The sequence below is a fragment of the Schistocerca americana genome, chromosome 2 (assembly GCF_021461395.2).
Source record: "Schistocerca americana isolate TAMUIC-IGC-003095 chromosome 2, iqSchAmer2.1, whole genome shotgun sequence".
Taxonomy (NCBI): Eukaryota; Metazoa; Arthropoda; class Insecta; order Orthoptera; family Acrididae; genus Schistocerca; species Schistocerca americana.
The window spans coordinates 981222551-981241994 of NC_060120.1; the positions used below are offsets into that span (position 1 = coordinate 981222551).

The 19444-nt window shown below is 42.6% G+C and overlaps 1 protein-coding gene across 1 annotated transcript in view; it reads right to left on the minus strand.

Moving 5' to 3' along the window:
• LOC124594924 (carbonic anhydrase 1-like) overlaps window positions 1–19444 on the minus strand; it is a 71954-nt gene that overhangs the window by 34339 nt on the left and 18171 nt on the right. The window contains exon 3 of the mRNA XM_047133416.1: window positions 11712–11744. Coding sequence (XP_046989372.1) covers window positions 11712–11744 — 33 coding nt within the window. The remainder of the gene's footprint in view (window positions 1–11711; window positions 11745–19444) is intronic.

Sequence of the window (19444 nt, forward strand, 5' to 3'; positions counted from 1 at the left end):
CGGACAGGTCACTAAAAAAGGTCGTTGTTTTGAGACATCAGCAAAACAACCCGTAAATCGTAAAAAATATGACCTATATTAAGACTTGGAATCTACATTAAGATTCGACGTTGTTCAGCTGTTATTCATCCATTCTGTGTACAAAGGAAACGAGTAATTCTTCTTTAATTAGACATATGTCTGTTACGCGGAGTTATTATTTTCAAGTGTTAATGGAAATGGAGACTATAATCTGTTTTGTGACAGCAAATGTTTAAATTGAAAAATTTGAAGTTATTTCACTCAGATGGAAATGTATAGTAAAAGTGTGAAGTAAATCATCACAGTTAATCATTACAGTTACGTAGTTAGTCAAAATATATATAACTTTAAAATGCCTAGCGCACATCTCCTGTTCCTATTCCTACTGCAGTGCAGCTTGATTATCTGTATTTCGATTCACATCAGTATTAGTAAAATGCTAAACTTGTTTTAGTTTCAAGTCGCCTATCTAACGGTTTACAGAGACAAAAAAAGTTGATGTTCAGTATTTCATATCGTTATTTACTTACTACACAGTAACAAATCAAAGCTCACATGGGTCACAGTAACTGGCAAATAAGTGAAAGATAGCGTAATAGACAACAGAATTCCTTTTAGAGGGGCAACACAAAATGCAGGATTTCACGACAGAAAAAGGTTTGCAAAGGGAAAAAAGTAGATCTATGAATAAAAGGAACGATACTCCTGAAGGATGAAGGAAAACTGGGAGCAACGACAACTAAACACCAAGATGCAAAACAAAACTTGATTTACTGTACCCCCCAAAACGGTTATTCCAATAAATAAATAAATATTAACTGAATTAAAAAATTTAAAATGCGGTCATAATTCATTAAGTTATAAACGTATGCTTAAGAATTAACACAGTAAGTACTAAAGTTAGAAAGTGTGTATATATCTTGAGACATTGCAAATCAAGGCGCGCAAATCATCCACACTATGTTTACCCCTTATTCGAGAATAAGCGCATTTAGCGAATTCAACAAACATCACACATCATTTCACAGCTTTTCTCGCTGACACGCACCACGAAAAAAAGAGGAAAAAAAAGTTTATATGTTACTACATTTTGGCTATTCATGCAGTAAATCTTCACCATCAGGCATGACGTTTAAGCTTCTTTTTAGTAAGGTTCTAGTATCACTCCTTAAAACATTATTACGAAAGGTGTTTTGGAATATTTCCATTTTGAATTACGTCTGCGTTATCCTGACGTATATACAACATCTAATGTGACTGCATCTGGTTCTTGTTATATTCCACATGAAGTTCTAAAATATCGATTTCTCGTCGATTTTGTGCTGTTTTATACCGCGTGGTGTAATATTTTGGTACAATATTGTAGAGACTTATATTTTGACAGTTCACACCATAGATGTTTTTTAGTTTTTTCCAACACTAATTCTTATCGCAACACTTTTGCAAACATTATCCACATCTACCACTGTATTTATCTGCTAAACACCACTTCGCGACTGGAAAAATAAAGCACCGAGAACGGGAAGAGGAAACGAAATGAAACTTCGCGGATTTACAAGGTATGTGATGTTATTTCAGTAATTACATTATCGAGTCAGACTTATATACAACCTTACAATACGAACCAAATTTGCCAGTATGACACTGCACCGCAATGTCGCTTGGATACATGCTCTGATTTGTCTGGGAAGGGTGTCACGAATATGTTGTATCTTTTTCTGGGGCAAGCAGGCTCACAGCTGTAGTAACTCGTCCTTGATGGCCTGAGTTATTGGCACTGGGACTGAGTTGGCGCCCGATTTGGTGCCACACGTGTTCTAACATAGACAGATCTTTCTGGCCACCGGAGTACCTCAGCTTCACACAGACGCTTCAGAGAGATATACGTCACATGTAGACAAGCAATGCCTTGATGAAAAATGGTATCATGATACTGTCGCATGAGAAGTAACACATAAGAACACAGTCGTCTGTGATGTCCTCAGAGTCATACCCGATTGCTCACCACCGTACAAATCCATAAGTAACACCGCTGTGCCTCTTCAAATTCAAATGGCTGTAATCACTATAGGAATTAGTCCACTAGACTTATAACTACTGAAATCTAACTAACCTAAGGACATCACACAAATCCATGTCCGAGTCAGGATTCGAACCTGCGACCGTAGCAGCAGTGCGATTCCATACTAAAGCGCCTACAATCGCTCGGTCAAAGGCCGGCACTCTGTGTCTCTCCAAACCAGTGGAAGAATGGGACATGTCCCAACATCACCGGCACAATGGCCGACGAAAGACATCCAGGATAGTGCAGTACCGCGATTCGTTGCGAAAGACAATGCGGCGCCATTCTCATACACATGAGACGTTGCTAGTCTGCAACGAATGCTCCACGATAACACAGTATGTTGCTAGGAATACATTACTTGTTCCGAAATCACAGGCGCAGATGTGAAGGCATCAGGATGTGCTTGTCGAATAATACGGTGACCCTTCCTTGTCACGCTCAGACATGGTCGACTGGTACTGTAACCACGAGTATGCCTTCCTGACAGTCCCATGCAGCCGAACACTGCGCCGCTGTCACGTTTGAGTGACCCTTATTGTACGTGTCCACCAATGATTAAAATGCAGACAAAAAATGTGGCCCCAAAGAAACTCTGTCAGGTGTTATTTTCAGCCATAATGGCTATGCTTGTGAATCGTGACTGTGTGGGGTAATTATTTATTTCAAGCCTTTCACACTATTTTCGTAACACATAACTGATGCAAATCTATCTGCATCCTATAAAGGCTGTGATGTACATAGTCAACCATAAAGAAGAAAACCAGCAGAAGACATCACCGATTTCGATTTATATCTATACACTGCCCCCCTCCTTCCCCCAAAACGCCACACCAGCAACTACAGTAAAAAAACAATGGACAAAATGTTCTAGATTAATCTAGTTTAAGACTGTTTATTTTTAAGTAACGTTTCTCTATGTATGTATGCATGTGTGTATAAACACCTGAAGATGAACAGAACATGTTGCATTATGTTAAATTAAGCATAAAATAAAAACTGACTGGTAGCAGAAACTTGAAATAAATAATTCTGTCAGGTGTGGTTAACCCTGTCTCATGTGAGTGTGCAGCATCTCTGTGGCCTTCACAGTAATCACTCAACCTCTAACACTGTTCACACCCCTTGTGTTCTCTACTAGGCCTGCTGTCAACATTAATGCATGCTGATGGCTGTTCTGTCAGAGAGAATTGAAATTGTAGTTGTGCTGACGTAAACTGTGGCCAGTGCAGCGGTCAGCAAATAGGTTGCAAGAAGATCGATAATAGGCGCTGAATCAAGTGCGAATATCAGGAGAAAGGCCAAAGACAGACCCGCAAGCAATCTGCCGCCAACGACCTCTGACTGCCAGGACTTAGATCACCGCCGCACACTGGAGGGCCACATCAGTCACAGACAGTCAGCCCAGTGGCAGAGAGGCAGTCCCAGTCAACGCAGTTAGCAGCTCAGTTACTATTCTAGTGGCATCTGTCAGTTCACATCACTGGCCATGTGAGTGTAGTGTTTATAGCAGGACTAGTACTTCACCAACAGTGATGCTAATGTGGACTATTATGGAATAACTCGTACCACAACACATGGACTAGCTTAAAGATAAGTAGCTTTCTGTTCTGGTTAGTAAAGAACCGTGTTAACACCTGTGAGCAGCTTGCATTGTAAAAAGGGGATACTAGCCACCAAACAACATCCTCTCCTTGCTTCGCATGATACAAGATTCGACAGTGGCAACGAGATGACACAAAACTAGTCATGTACATACCCGCCTAATGTGTGTACATTGTTGTGGCAGCAGACACAGTTGAGACTTTGCAGCCTGTGGTGAGATGTGTAAGAAAGCTGCCTGCGAAATCCTATGCCAGGTGCCAAAATACTGCTGGCACAGCACCCTGCAACGAAGAGAGTCTGCCTCAGAGGCACTGCTGTTGGTGAAGTACTAGTCCTGCTATAAACACTACACTCACATAGCCAGTGATGTGAACTGACAGATGCCACTAGAATAGTAACTGAGCTACTAACTGCGTTGACTGGGACTGCCTCTCTGCCACTGGGCTGACTGTCTGTGACTGATGTGGCCCTCCAGTGTGCGGCGTTGATCTAAGTCCTGGCAGTCAGAGGTCGTTGGCGGCGCATTGCTTGCGAGTCTGTCTTTGGCCTTTCCCCTGATATTCGCACTTGATTCAGCGCCTATTATCGATCTTCTTGCAACCTAATTGCTGACCGCTGCACTGGCCACAGTTTACGTCAGCACAACTACAATTTCAATTCTCTCTGACAGAACAGCCATCAGCATGCATTAATGTTGACAGCAGGCCTAGTAGAGAACAAAGGGGTGTGAACAGTGTTAGAGGTTGAGTGATTACTGTGAAGGCCACAGAGATGCTGCACACTCACGTGAGACAGGGTTTCCACATGCTGTAGCACAACTCTATGCTTCGGTGGTGATTTATGTCACTTGGGGCACAGCAACTATAAATATTGACCGCTCAGCCGTTAGCAGTACTTGTGTTCGTACTACGAGTGATTCCACGTCTTTCGACTGTAACAGATACAGTAGCGGACTCCACACCAGTTGACTCTCCCATGTGGTCCAAGTAGTTTAGACCACCTAGCAGTGTCATCAGCCTAGTAGCTAGCCTACAAGCCGCCGCTAGGCCTGATGATTTGGGTCCTGATACGGTGCTGCCAATGGAAGATCCCTTCTAAGTGTTTTCTTTCGCCACTCTAGGCAACTCCAACGGGTCTTAACTTTAGCACTGGGTACCAGCACTCAAGGGCTGCTGTTCACGGCCACTGTGAAGTGAGCCTGCTGGCCTTCATTCTGCAGTATTACCTATAAAACAAGTTGAAACATCGTACAGGACAATTATAATTTCTTATCATTGAGACACATTTGTTAACTCTAAACTCTTGATCCACTTTAAAATCGAACACCACTAACTCGTTCTGACCATATTTTCGTCTGTGTTCCTTTTTAGTAGTTTTCCTCTAATCGTTTTTTCCCTGCTTACCATAGCCTACATTAATTTCGTAAAACCATTCGCTCCAATTGTCCAGAATATTCTTCAAACTAATCGCGAAAAATTGTGGCCCAGTGACGTGTCGCATCCATAATACTTCCATCGTTTGGCTGAAAGTGGTCTCACAGTAGCCGAACATAACCATTTCTACGAAGTGATCGATCCAGTTGGACCAGAGGATGAAATCAATTCCTTGTACACACAGCCGACAACTTGCGTCCATGACTTCGTGGGGTCTGCGCCATACTCGAATCCTACTATCAGCTCTTAACCACTGAAACCGGGATTCATGTGACCAAGCCACAGTTTTACAGTCGTCTAGGGTCCAACCGATATGTTCACAAGCCCAGGAGAGGCGCTGCAGGCGATGTCTTGCTGTTAGCAAACGGACTCGCTTCGGTCGTCTGCTCTGCCTTACCCCTTTACACCAAATTTCACCCCACTGTTCTAACGTATATGCTTGTCGTACGTCCCACATTGATTTCCGTGGTTACTTCAAGCAGAGTTGCTTGTCTGTAAGCACTGACAACACTTCGCAAACGCCGCTGCTCTCGATCGTTAAGTGAAGGCCGTCGGCTGCTGCGTTGTCCGTGGTGAGAGGAAGATCAGGAAACAAGATCACTGTTTAACGTCCCGTCAACAACGAGGTCATTCGAGACGGAGCACAAGCTCGGATTCTGGAAGGAAGGAGAAGGAAAGCGGCATCTGTCTTAAGCGATTTAGAGAAATCACGGAAAACCTAAATCAGGATGGGCGGACGCCCGTGGTTAGAGGCAATGCCTAAAATAAGGTATTCTCGGAATGCTCTTGACACTTGGGAGCTTGGAATGCTGAATCTCCTAACGATTCCCGAAAAGGAACGTTCCATGCTTCAAGCTCTAACCACTATTCCGCGTTCAAAGTCATTTAATTTCCGTCGTACGCCTACAATCATGTCGGAAAACTTTTCATATGAATCACCTTATTACAGCTGACAACTACACATACGCACTGCAGTTTTATACTTCGTATGTCCGCAATCTGCATACATGCACACCGCTATCCCATATCTTGTCACCTCAGTACACTAATGTTTGGCATTAGCGAAGTGTAAATTATCTTCACAATTTACAGAATCGAAATATGAATCGCCGGCACGGATCCACGCTTCGAGATGATGCCGTCTATGCCCTTTCTATCATCGAGTCACGTTCCACCGTTGGTCATCTTGAATCGCAACCATCGCTCTCGTCCTTTACTTCTAGTAGTGTTTGAAAAACAAAACACTCCTCTAGTTTTTGACGTCTCGTCAACATGTGAAACCTTATGGTCAACTGTAGTGAACTACTTTCCTTTGATCTTTGTACAAAAACGTTAAACCTTTGGTGCACAACTTATTTCATCGGCCGGCGAGTGTTTACAAAACCGTTCACATTTTCTTCCACTGCGATGTATCCTGCTGCTGTCGTCTTGAAAAATGGGGGTATCAGTAACATACACATCATGCAGATGTTGGCCGGCCGGTGTGGCCGTGCGGTTCTAGGCGCTTCAGTCTGGAACCGCGCGACAGCTACGGTCGCAGATTCGAATCCTGCCTCTGGTATGACTGTGTGTGATGTCCTTAGGTTAGTTAGGTTTAAGCAGTTCTAAGTTCTAGGGGACTGATGACCTCAGATGTTAAGTCCCATAGTGCTCAGAGCCATTTGAACCATTTGAACCACAACTTATTTCAATTGTCAAATCATATTTGGGCACATCCCAGCGATGTAACTTGCTGCTCACCTACTGCTCCATGATCAACCTTGATTAATAATTGTAATTATTCGTTGTTTGATTCCCACCCGTAAGTACAGGCCAGTACTACGCATATGAGGCGATTCAGAAGCGAACTGTGATTCCTTTGGTATCTGTTGATACAGGACTTGGTAGAAAAATTTGGCGTACGTAAGTCTCCCAGTGGCGACTTCCGAACTGTCTGCTTCATGCACTGAAAAGCCAAAGAAACTGGTCCACCTTCCTAATATCGTGTAGGGCCCCAGCGATCACACAGAAGTGCCGCAACACGACCTAGCATGGACTCGATTAATATCTGAAGTAGTGCTGGAGGGAGCTGACACCATGAATCCTGCAGGACTGTCCATAAATCCGTAAGAGTACGAGGGAGGGGGGGAATCTCTTCTGAGCAGTACGTTGCGTAGCATCCTATATATACTCAATAATGAGATGTTTGGGGAGTTTTGTGTCCAGCAGAAGTATTTAAACTTAGAAGTGTGTTCCTGGAGCCACTCTATAGCAATTCTGGACGTGTGGGATGACGCATTGTCCTGCTGGAATTGCCCAAGTCCGTCGGAATGCACAATGGACATGAGTGGATGCAGGTGATCAAACAGGATTCTTACGCACGTGTCACCTATCTAGACGTGTCAGGGGTCCCATATCACTCTAACTGCGCGCGCCTCGCACCATTACAGAAACTCCACCAGCTTCAACAGTCCCCTGCTGACAAGCAGGATCCATGGATTCATGAGGTTTTCTCCATACCCATACATGTCCATCCGCTCGATACAATTTGAAACGAGACTCGTCCGTTCAGGCAACACGTTTCCAGTCATCAACAGTCGAATGTTGGTGTTGACGGGCCCTGGCGAGGTGTAAAGCTTTGTGTCGTGCAGTCATCAAGAGTTTACGAGTGGGCTTTCAGCTCAGAAAGCGCATATCGCTGATGTTTTGTTGAATGGTTCGCACGCTGACATTTGTTGATGGCCCTGCACTGAACTCTACAGCCATTTGCGGAAGTGTTGCGCTTCTGTCTCGTTGAACGATTCTCCACCGTCGTCGCTCTTGGAGGATCTTCTTCCGGCCGCAACAGTATCGGAAATTTGATGTATTACCGGATTCCTAATATTCACGGTACACTCGTGAAAGGGTCGTATGGGAAAATATCCACTTCATCGCTACCTCGGAGATACTGTGTCCCATCGCTCGTGCGCCGACTATAACACCACGCTCAAACTCGCTTAAATCTTGATAACCCGCCTTTTTAGCAGCAGTAACTGATTTAACAGATGCGTCATACACTTGTCTTATATAGGCGTTGCTGATCGAAGCGCCGTATTGTGCCTGTTTACATATCTCTGTATTGGAATAAGAGTGCCTATACCAGTTTCTTTGGCGCTTCAGTGTATAATGACCTTCATCATACTGAACTGAAATGGGAAAGAATTTGACTTCCCTAAGTATGACTTCCGTATATATGTATTTTTTGAAGGGCGCTCGTATTGAGGGACACACATAAATCCAGGACATTTACTGAAGTTGTTCCTGGAAGCGCCTCACGATTATCTACAGTAAATGATGCGTAACGTTACTTATTTTTGACCGAGCTCGTCACATTCCTGACAGAAGTGAAATTTTCTCGAACGGTGTCTTCTGCATTTCGTTATATCGTAATCTAAACAAAGAAGTAATATCTATCAGCCAGCAATAGCAGACACAAGTCTTATTTGTAAGGGACATCGCCACGACAGCCAGTTCTGAAAGAAGAGGCTGTATATTGAGAGCTCTGCTACATGTTATTCAGAGATTTTAGTTCCTTCTGGGACATATCTTACGTCACAGGAGTCATTTTTGAACAGTTACCTTGCGTAGCATGTTCTGATTGGACGGTTATTATGGCCTTCCTGTTTACCGAAGGCATTTGTCCTTGAGCACGTTGTGAGCTCTATAGGGATTTGTGTGATATTAACGGCATTTAAATGCACAGGGTACTTAGCAAACGAACCCCCCCCCTTTTTTTTTAACAAATGATATCTCCATGGGGTAGTTTTAAGTAAAGAGACCTTGCAGCGTAGTTTGTAACCAATCATGCTATGTGCAGATTTAGCTGATAAGTCCTTAGTGGTTAGTGCTTTGCGTTAATACTTATTCATTTTAAGATTGCCATTTAAATGTTAGGTTGCTTTACCGTTGTTACATGTGAGTAGCGATACTGAATGCTGTTGAAGATTTCCCAGTACACCATATGCCACCATTTGCCAGAAATTGTTAGTATTTGTTGATGTGGAGGCAACAGTTGAAATGTCTGTAAGGTACCCATTATTTGTAGATAAAAACGCATTTCACTTTATCTCCGGTTTTGCTATTTCATATGCGTATGTGAAGTGAATGTGTCAGCGGCGCTGCAGTACGTACTGAGTAAGGAGAGAGCGGTAGGATCCCACGCTGGTTAGCAGAGGCGGTTGGCTATCTGCAGCTTTCAGAGCCAGTGGGATGAGGTACCGATGCAGAAATCGCTCGTGAAGTCAGCAATGACAATTACGTAAGGAAAGTACATTTACTCTCAAGAAATTGTTATTAACAAATAAGTGCTAGCAAAAGTTGCCTTTTACCACTCAGACATTAGGAGTGTACCGGTCATAACTACTATCTTTTAGTAATTTTAGACACCCAGGAAATGTTTACTAATAAATGGATGAGTAACTTTATTATAACCGCTGATGCACAATTTTATATCGATTGTATGCTCAGTTTACAGACGGCAGTCGCCGAAAGGACGCATTTCGATCTAGTCATTCGGTAGACCAGGCTCTCATGCCATCGGTAGTTAGCTTGTAATTAGTGTGAACAACTTCATTTTACGGTGTTTCTCAAATAAACGCACCATAATGACATGTCACATAAAATTATTTGCAAAAAAAAAAAAGTTTTCCGTTTTCCCGCTACATTACGTAAAATATAGACATCCGACAGCGCTGCTACGGATGTGCAGGTATACATAAAACTATGAGATCAGAATCACATAACAGGTAGGAAGAATTCCTCTCTGGCGAATCACTAAGTCAGTTCAAGTACGGACTGGATTAAGTATCTCAAAAAGACAGTATTTTCATCACTGTGTTGACTGTTTCATACTTTTATATGTTGGCTGAGATTCTTGGTTGCCATTTTGTATTTTGATGTTAACAGAGCAAAAATTCATCAACCAAAATCGTCTTCGTGTCATTTGTGTATCTGAAAACAAATCATTTGTGTATCTGAAAACAAATGTCTAATGAAAAGTGCAATTCACCAGTAATTTAGCTCGACCCACCACAACATTTCTCCTTTTTAAGTTTTGGATATGTTGATAATGTATTTTCTTCTCCAGCAATAAGGGAAGAAGTGATAGGTGGGGCTGAGCTCGGAAATGGCCTAATGAAAAAGCCGAAATCGGTAGTGAACTCAATGCTCTTAGTTGCCATTTTGTAATTTGATGTTAACAGAGCAAAAATTCATCAACCAAAACCGTCTTCGTATCATTTGTGTATCTGAAAACAAATGTCTAATGAAAAGTGCAATTGACCAGTAATTTAGCTCGACCCACCACATTTCTCCTTTTTAAGTTTTTGATATGTTGATGTTGTTCTCCAGCAATAAGGGAAGAAGTGATAGGTGGGGCTGAGCTCGGAAATGGCCTAATGAAAAAGCCGAAATCGGCAGTGAACTCAATGCTCTGTAGCAACTAGAGCGATTTTCGGATGCAGCACACAGTCCGAAACAGCAGAAACTAGTAATTATGTAAACGGTCAGCATGTTGCCATATTTTCCCCCATGAAAGTGCACCACATATTTAAAACTGACTCGTCCCACAGCGTAGCGATAGGCCGCGGTTACGATCCATGGACCACGCAAACAACTAAAGTAAACTTAGCCACTGCACATACTCACTAGAGCCTTATCCCGCCACCTGACGTTTTACAAACTGACTCATTCCAGCGAGGTAAATCGCCCTACACTTCTTCCACCATTCCGTGGAACTAACGTGCGTGAAAAGGAGGATGCAGAGCAAACTGGACAATACCACATCAATGGATGGACCCTACAACGAAGTTTTAACAGTGAAGAAGTTACAGTGATGTCGACCCAATCGTCACTGAACACAGGTGACCTGCAATTGCCCCATCAGCTTGAATCCAAAGGCGACTACCTCACTGGTCTGGATGTAGTTAGCAGTCATCGCTGACTTACCATAGGTTGTCTCGTACATCAAACAATTTATTTATAAATAATGTAGTGCTTCCGAGACATTTTGTTGCAAATGGATGGTCGCAGAAATTTATAGACAAGAGATATCCTCTGCCCCTACAATATTAACGTGGACGAGCTGTTCGAAAGCAAAATACAGTTTAAAATACAGTACTGTGGTGGCATGCAAGGTGACCACTAACTCCACCGTCAAAATTTCGGAGGTTGAACAGGGATGTTTTCTTAGTATTTTGGTACTAGATTCCATGGTGAGTGATGGCTGGTTATAGTAATAGCATTTAGTTTCATCACTTACACTCATTTATCTTTTTCTCCGTTTTGCACTGAAAATATTTACACGACAGTGCAGATATTAAGCTGTCCGGTGTCCGTTGTTCGGAAATAAACTAGTATTCACTTACGGTACAATAGCAGTGCCCAGTTTACTCTTCACCTTCGAACTCCTTTTCAGAAACCATAACTTCTGTCTGTGACATTCTGTCAGTGGAGTTCGCTCTCACCCTATACAGTGTACCGAAAGCTGTACACGTAAAGTTAACGTGACCAAGACATGCATGCACACCGCTTCGTGATTTCTTTTTAACGCAAAAACCAGTTTTGGTACTTACGCTCTTCCCCGAACCCGAAACTTGAACAGGATCCTGAAAGAGAAAGAACAGTTTGTTTGAAATGTAAGTATATTTAAGGCACTATAAAGTGTGCAAAACTTAGAGAGGTAGCGCGTGTTGAACAAGTCCGTCACAGTTTCCATTCCTTACATTATGTGAGATACATGTTCGCCTTGAACCCATATGCTTTATACTGTTGTCATGTTTACGGGTGAGCGAAACAAGAAATAGGCGTATGTCTCTCTCCATACAGACGTTTCTAGACTACCGAGCATCTATCGTCATGCCCTTAGAAGAAGCGCCATGTCCATAGCTGGCTGGCTACAGTAGAAAGAGGCGTCTCTGGACTTCAAGTATATTCAAGATTTGGTTTTTCTTTATTGCCATTTCGTTCCATTTGTAGCAGCTTCCCTCGAGCAATAAGCATTTATTACAGAAGAACAAGTTGAAACGGACCATTAAAAGCCGAGCAAAATGCAGACTTGCTAAAGAAGGTCTGTTCTTTATGTGGTAAAGTTGATTTAGATTGTGATGTCCATGACTCCTATCAGATTTTGATGATGATAGTGTTGAGGCTCGATGATCAGTTCCAGTTTTGATGACTGCTGGTAAGAGGATCGGGTGGAGGGAAATCCAATTAGGATGTTATTACGGCGCGGTTTAGGGATGTGAACTGGAGGAAGGTGTTTGCTAGGGGGGTATTGTAAGGGTTGGAGTAAAGAGTAAAGAACTTCCCATGCTGCGCAGGGTGGGATGGAAATATGCTAAGTCTACGATATATCCTTGAGAAAATGATTTGGCAGTGGTTTTGGAATTCAGATGGAATGCAGTGTGGCATCCACTGTGACTCGTTGAATGATATTGGCAGTATTCAAGTAGAGGAATAGATAACTTCCATAACAGAAGAAACAACATGGTACTGTCTGAGGATTATCAATTAAGTTTTGTTGCGAGGTGGCTTTCTCTCGCATTGATATGAGTGGGCCGGGTAGGATGGGTTTCAGACGTCAAATAATAGTCGGCATTGCGGGTTGGGATGCAGTGTGGTCTTCTTGGGTGGTTATTACACTCGTGGGTATATAGTCATCGTAGATCAGACGTTTATAGCAGCTGCATTCTACAATTCGGGGTGGGATGATTCTGGACAGCATGTGCATTGATAAATGACGGCAAATTACTTGATCAGATGATAAATGATTTTGATTCACACAAGATGTGGATGAGGCATGTGGGTAAGGTATGTAGAGATTTGCATATCTTACGCCTCATTCTAGCTCCTCCTTTGTGCTCAACCCCTTTGACCAAGACAGTTGTTACGTTTTTTGTTTGTGTTTCATTCCCTGGCCAAATGATTTGAAAAGTTTATTTAAAATCCAGTCATTTATAGAGCTCAGAGTTTTTGAGCCACATCCTATAGGAGTGGAAGGAGGCTTTTCTTTCTTCTTACATGCGTGTCATTCTTTCTTTTCTTTCTTTCTTTCTTTTGCTACCGCCTTTATCCCACATAGTGCGCAGGGTCGGTAGGGTTAAGTACGGAATTGGCATGGTTAATTTTAATGGGTGGCCTGATGCCGCCCCCAGGACGGAAGCAGTGTACCCCAGCTGTCTGCGTCTAGTGTAAATCGTGAAATACTGTGAATGAGTTTCAGATGTCTGCGAGTCGTGTAACTGAGGCGGGACGTGGGGACCAGTTCGGTATTCGCCTAGTAGGATGTGGAAAACCGTCTAAAAACCACATCCACGCTGGCCGGCACACCGGCCGTCGTCGTTAATCCGCCGGGCGGATTCGATCCGGGGCCGGCGCGTCTCCCCGCGTCCAGGAAGCAGCGCGTGAAACGTCCTCTTAGAAAAATTATACGTGACTGTGCTTAAACTGACACACAATATTTTTTAGCTCAACGCAATCTGACTTTCAATAATCCCTACAAAAGAATGGCCCTGACTAACATTAACCTATAACTTTCATGAATCACTTACCTCACAAAAATCTTCATTACTCGAACTACTGCAATACAGCGAGCGCCACTAATGCCAGCTAAATAAAAGATTCAAACTACTGAAGGCACTAACTACTGATAGGCATAGTTAGCAAATGAAAGATTTTGATAGAGAACAAACAATGTATTTACCTTAATAGTGTTCAAAAGTCATAATATATATACCAGTCCATGATATCCAATATTACAAATTTACTCTTTCTGATGGACACACGTCCAGATCGTCCGCTCTCAAAATTCCGCCATCTCTCTCCCCACATCCACCACTGCTGGTGGCTCACCTCCAACTCCGCAATTCACACTTAAGAGCCTGGCAGAGGGTTCATCGAACCATTTTCATACTACTTCTCTACCATTCCACACTCCAATGGTGCGTGGGAAAAAGGAACACCTAAATCTTTCCGTTCGAACTCTGATTTCTCTTATTTTATTATGATGATCATTTCTCCCTACGTAGGTGGGTGTCAACAAAATATTTTCACATTCTGAAGAGAAAGTTGGTGATTGAAATTTAGTAAATAGATCTCGCCGCAAAGAAAACCGTCTTTGTTTCAGTGACTGCCAGCCCAACTCGCGTATCATATCAGTGACACTCTCACGCCTACTCCGTGATAACATGAAATGAGCTGCCCTCCTCTATACTTTTTTGATGTCCTCCGTAAATGCTACCTGGTAAGGATCCCACACCGGCCGGGGTGGCAGAGCGGTTCCAGGCGCTACAGTCTGGAACTGCGCGACCGCTACGGTCGCAGATTCGAATCCTGCCTCGGGCATGGATGTGTGTGATGTCCTTAGGTTAGTCAGGTTTAAGTAGTTCTAAGTTCTAGTGGACTGATGACCTCAGAAGTTAAGTCCCATGGTGCTCAGAGCCATTTGAACCATTTGTTTAATGGTTTTAGAAAATATGTTCCTTCTATTTGCTAAAATTAACATGGAGGAGATGGATCGTTCCGGCTCCCCATAAGTGATTTGAGTTGTTTCGCAACACCTAAGATATCTACTATTTGAGTACAGACAAAACTTTGACTCGTCAGATCACATACATTCCTCCAGTCACCTACTGTACACGTTATATGTCTAGCCCACTGCAGACGCGCAGCCTTATGTGCCTTTGTGAGAAATAGCCTCTTAGGACTCTGACTCCAAATGTTCGCTGCATACAGCTCACATCGCAATGTTCTCTCGCTAACTGGCGGGGATGGTCCTTCATACAAAGCCTGCAGCTGTTCCTGTCGGGTTTGGAAGCGATTTTTATTCAACAGCCATGAAATCCTTCCGCGGTCTCACTAATGTTCTTTTCCCGACCACAGTTCTGACGTCTGTTTCCTGGTCACCATCGCTTGTAGACAAGTTGAACAGTCCGCCGCGAAACGCCAAGAAATTCAGTAACTTCACACGTCCAGTGATCATGGGCAAGGCGTTACATTTACCAATATTTATGTAGAGTGTCCGGCTGAAACGTAAATGTCTTACTGATCGATACTTCCTTATGCTCACACAGGGGTAGTGTGCGAACAATTGAGTATGCTGCCAGATAGCTACACCGTCCGTAAATGTTTAACGATTCATCTGTGTGTGAGCACTGGGGTGACTAATTTTTACTCCTATGATCTTATTAGTGAAGCAGACGTAATCTCATTTGCCTACAAAGCAATGTAAACCTCCTGAAAACGTTGAATAGTATTGAAAGATGGGAACTACTTTTAATTCAGTTTCATATGAATCTTCTGACTGGTTTGATGCGGTCCGCCAAGCATTTCTCTCCTGCGCCAACCTCTTCATCTCAGAGTAGCACTTGAACCCTACGTCTCCAATTATTTGCTGAGTGTATTCCAATCTCCATCTTCCTCTGCAGTTTTTACCATGGAAGTTATCCGCTGATGCCTTAACAGATGTTCCTTCTCCTTGTAACCTTGTAAGTGTTTTCCTTTTTCTCGTCGATTCTGCGGAGAACCAGGTCATCCCTTACCTTATCGGTACACCCAGTTGTCAACATTCATCTGTCGCACCACATCTCAAAGGCTTCGATTCTCTTCTGTTCTAGTTTTCCCACAGTCCGTGTCTCACTACTACACAATGCTGCGCTATAAGGGTACAGTCTCAGAGATTTCGTCCTCAAGTTAAGAACGTATGTTTGATACTAGCACACTACTCTTTTCTAGGAATGTCCTTTAGACCAGTGCTGGTCTGCTTTTTATGTCCTCCACACTCCGTCTGTCGAAGATTAATTTCCTGCCTAGGTAGTAGAATTCCGTAACTTCAGCTACTTCGGGGTCCCAGTCCTCAAGTTAAGTTTCTCGCTGTTCTCATTTCTGCTACTCCTTATTACTTTCGCCTTTTTTCAGTTTACTCTCAATCCATATTTCGTATTCATTGGACTGTTTATTACATTCAACACATACTGCAGTTCTTCTCCACTTTCACTGAGGATAGCAATGTCATCAGCGAATCTTATCATTGTCCTTTCACCCTTAATTTTAATCCCACTCTCGAAGCTTTCTTTTGTTTCCCTCATTGCTTCTTCTATACATGCAGGGTGAGTCACTAACTACTGCCACCAAGAAAAACTCCGAAAGTATGACAGGAGCTGAAAAGTTTGTGGGACAAAAGTTGCATGGAAAAACGGGGACCATAATATGATATTGGATTTTTGTTGCTAGGTGGGGTCGCTTCAGAGATATGAAGGTCAACTTTGTGTTTTTTAAATGGAATGCTATAGCTTGGTACTTATATCCTGATAGCGGCTATCGAGACGAATCCACTGATTTGTAACAGGAAGGTATTTGAAGTCCACCGAAGGTCACACAGGTGGCGTGAACGTCCATTTACAGAAGGTGTTTCGAAGTGATGATCATTGGTATCAATGTAGTGCTGCAATCTCCTTATCATGGATTGAATGGTATTCCTTATCACAACTCTCACATTTCTTCAGGTGTAGTTGGAACGTCTTTATAAACAATGTCTTTTACGAATTCCCACAAGAAAAAATCCAGAGGCGTCAAGTCTGGCGAACGAGCCGACCACGACACATCTCCTCCGCGTCCAATTCAACGACTTGGAGATTGTCTCTGCAACTCATTTCTAGCCATCAGCGAAATATGTGCCGGACACCTATCGTGTTAATACCACCTTCTGTTCCTTGTTCCTAAAGGTATTTCTTCCAATAAGAGCAATAATGTTTCTTGCAGGAATGTGGTGTACTTCCTACCATTAAGATTTCCTTCGACGAAATAGGAGTCTATAAATTTCTTCTCCAGAATCCCACATCATACATTCAGCGACCAGAGTCTCCGGTGTGCAACCTGCCGCACAACAAACATGGATTTTCAGTTGCCCAGTAATGCACGTTATGCAAATTAACATTTCCATGGTTCGAGAAAATAGCCTTGTCAGTAAATAAAATCAAATTAATAAATGTGTCATCACTCTGAATCTGAAGTTGACCCCATCGGCAGAATTCAATGCGACGCATACAATACGTACCAATTAATTCTTGGTGGAGACTGATATGGTATGGATGATATTTATGGCGATGCAGAACACGAACAAAACTTCTCTGGCTCATGCCAGATTCCCTTGTGACTTGACGCGAACTAACACAAGGATCTCGAACCATAGCGGCAAGAGTACCAATTTCCGTTTCCTCGTTAGTAACTTTTCTTTACTGGATATGTTTCCGATGCGTTAAAGATCCAGTTCTTTTCAATTTATCATGTTGTTGTTGATGTTGTTGTGGTCTTCAGTCCTGAGACTGGTTTGATGCAGCTTTCCATGCTACTCTATACTGCGCAAACTTCTTCATCTCCCAGTACTTACTGCAAACTACAGCCTTCTAAATCTGCATAGTATATTCATCTCTTGGTCTCCCTCTACGATTTTTATCCTCCACGCTACCCTCCAATGCTAAATTTGTGATCCCTGATGCCTCAGAACATGTCCTACCACCCGGTCCCTACTTCTTGTCAAATTGTGCCACAAACTCATCTTCTCCCCAATTGTATTCAATACCTCCTCATTAGTTATGTGATCTATCCATCTAATCTTCAGTATTCTTCTGTAGCACCACATTTCGAAAGTTTCTGTTCTCTTCTTGTCCAAACTATTTATCGTCCATGTTTCACTTCTATACATCGCTACACTCCATACAAATACTTTCAGAAACGACTTCCTGACACTTAAATCTATACTCGATGTTAACAAATTTCTCTTCTTCAAAAACGCTTTCCTTGCCATTGTCAGTCTACATTTTATATCCTCTCTACTTCGACCATCATCAGTTATTTTGCTTCCCAAATAGCAAAACTCCTTTACTACTTTAAGTGTCTCATTTCCTAATCTAATTCCCTCAGCATCACCCGACTTAATTCGACTACATTCCACTATCCTCGTTTTGCTTTTGTTGATGTTCATCTTATATCCTCCTTTCAAGACACTGTCCATTCCGTTCAACTGCTCTTTCAAGTCCTTTGCTGTCTCTGACAGAATTACAATGTCATCGGCGAACCTCAAAGTTTTTTTTTCTTCTCCACGGATTTTAATAGCTACTCCCAATTTTTCTTTTGTTTCCTTTTCTGCTTGCTCAATATACAGATTGAATAACATCGGGGAGAGGCTACAACCCTGTCTCACTCCCTTTGCAATCGCTGCTTCCCTTTCATGCCCCTCGACTCTTATAACTGCCATCTGGTTTTTGTACAAATTGTAAATAGCCTTTCGCTACCTGTATTTTACCACTACCACCTTTAGAATTTGAAAGGGAGTATTCCAGTCAACATTGTCAAAAGCTTTCTCTAAGACTACAGATGATAGAAACGTAGGTGTGCCTTTCCTTAATCTATTTTCTAAGATAAGTCGTAGGACCAGTATTTCCTCACGGGTTTCAACATTTCTACGGAATCCAAACTGATCTTCCCCGAGGTCCGCTTCTACCAGTTTTTCCATTCGTTTGTAAAGAATTCGTGTTAGTATTTTGCAGCTGTGACTTATTAAACTGATAGTTCGGTAATTTTCACATCTGTCAACACCTGCTTTCTTTGGGATTGGAATTATTATATTCTTCTTGAAGTCTGAGTGTGTTTCGCCTGTCTCATACATCTTGCTCACCAGGACTGGCTCTCCCAAGGCAGTCAGCAGTTCCAGTGGAATGTTGTCTACTCCCGCGGCCTTGTTTCGACTCAGGTCTTTCAGTGCTCAGTCAAACTCTTCACGCAGTATCGTATCTCCCATTTCATCTTCATCTACATCCTCTTCCATTTCCATAATTTGTCCCCAAGTACATTCCCCTTGTATAGACCCCCTATATACTCCCTCCACCTTTCTGCTTTCCCCTCTTTGCTTAGAACTGGGTTTCCATTTAAGCTCTTGATATTCATACAAGTGGCTCTCTTTTCTCCAAAGTTCTCCTTAATTTTCCTGTAGGCAGTATCTATCTTACCCCTAGTGAGATAAGCCTCTACATCCTTACATTTGTCCTCTAGCCATCCCTGCTTAGCCATTTTGCACTTCCTGTCGATCTCATTTTTGAGACGTTTGTATTCCTTTTTGCCTGCTTCATTTAATGCGTTTTTATATTTTCTCCTTTCATCAATTAAATTCAATATTTCTTCTGTTACCCAAGGATTTCTACTAGCCCTCGTTTTTTTATCTACTTAATCCTCTGCTGCCTCCACTACTTCATCCCTCATAGTTACCCATTCTTCTTCTACTGTATTTCTTTCCCCCTATTCCTGTCAATTG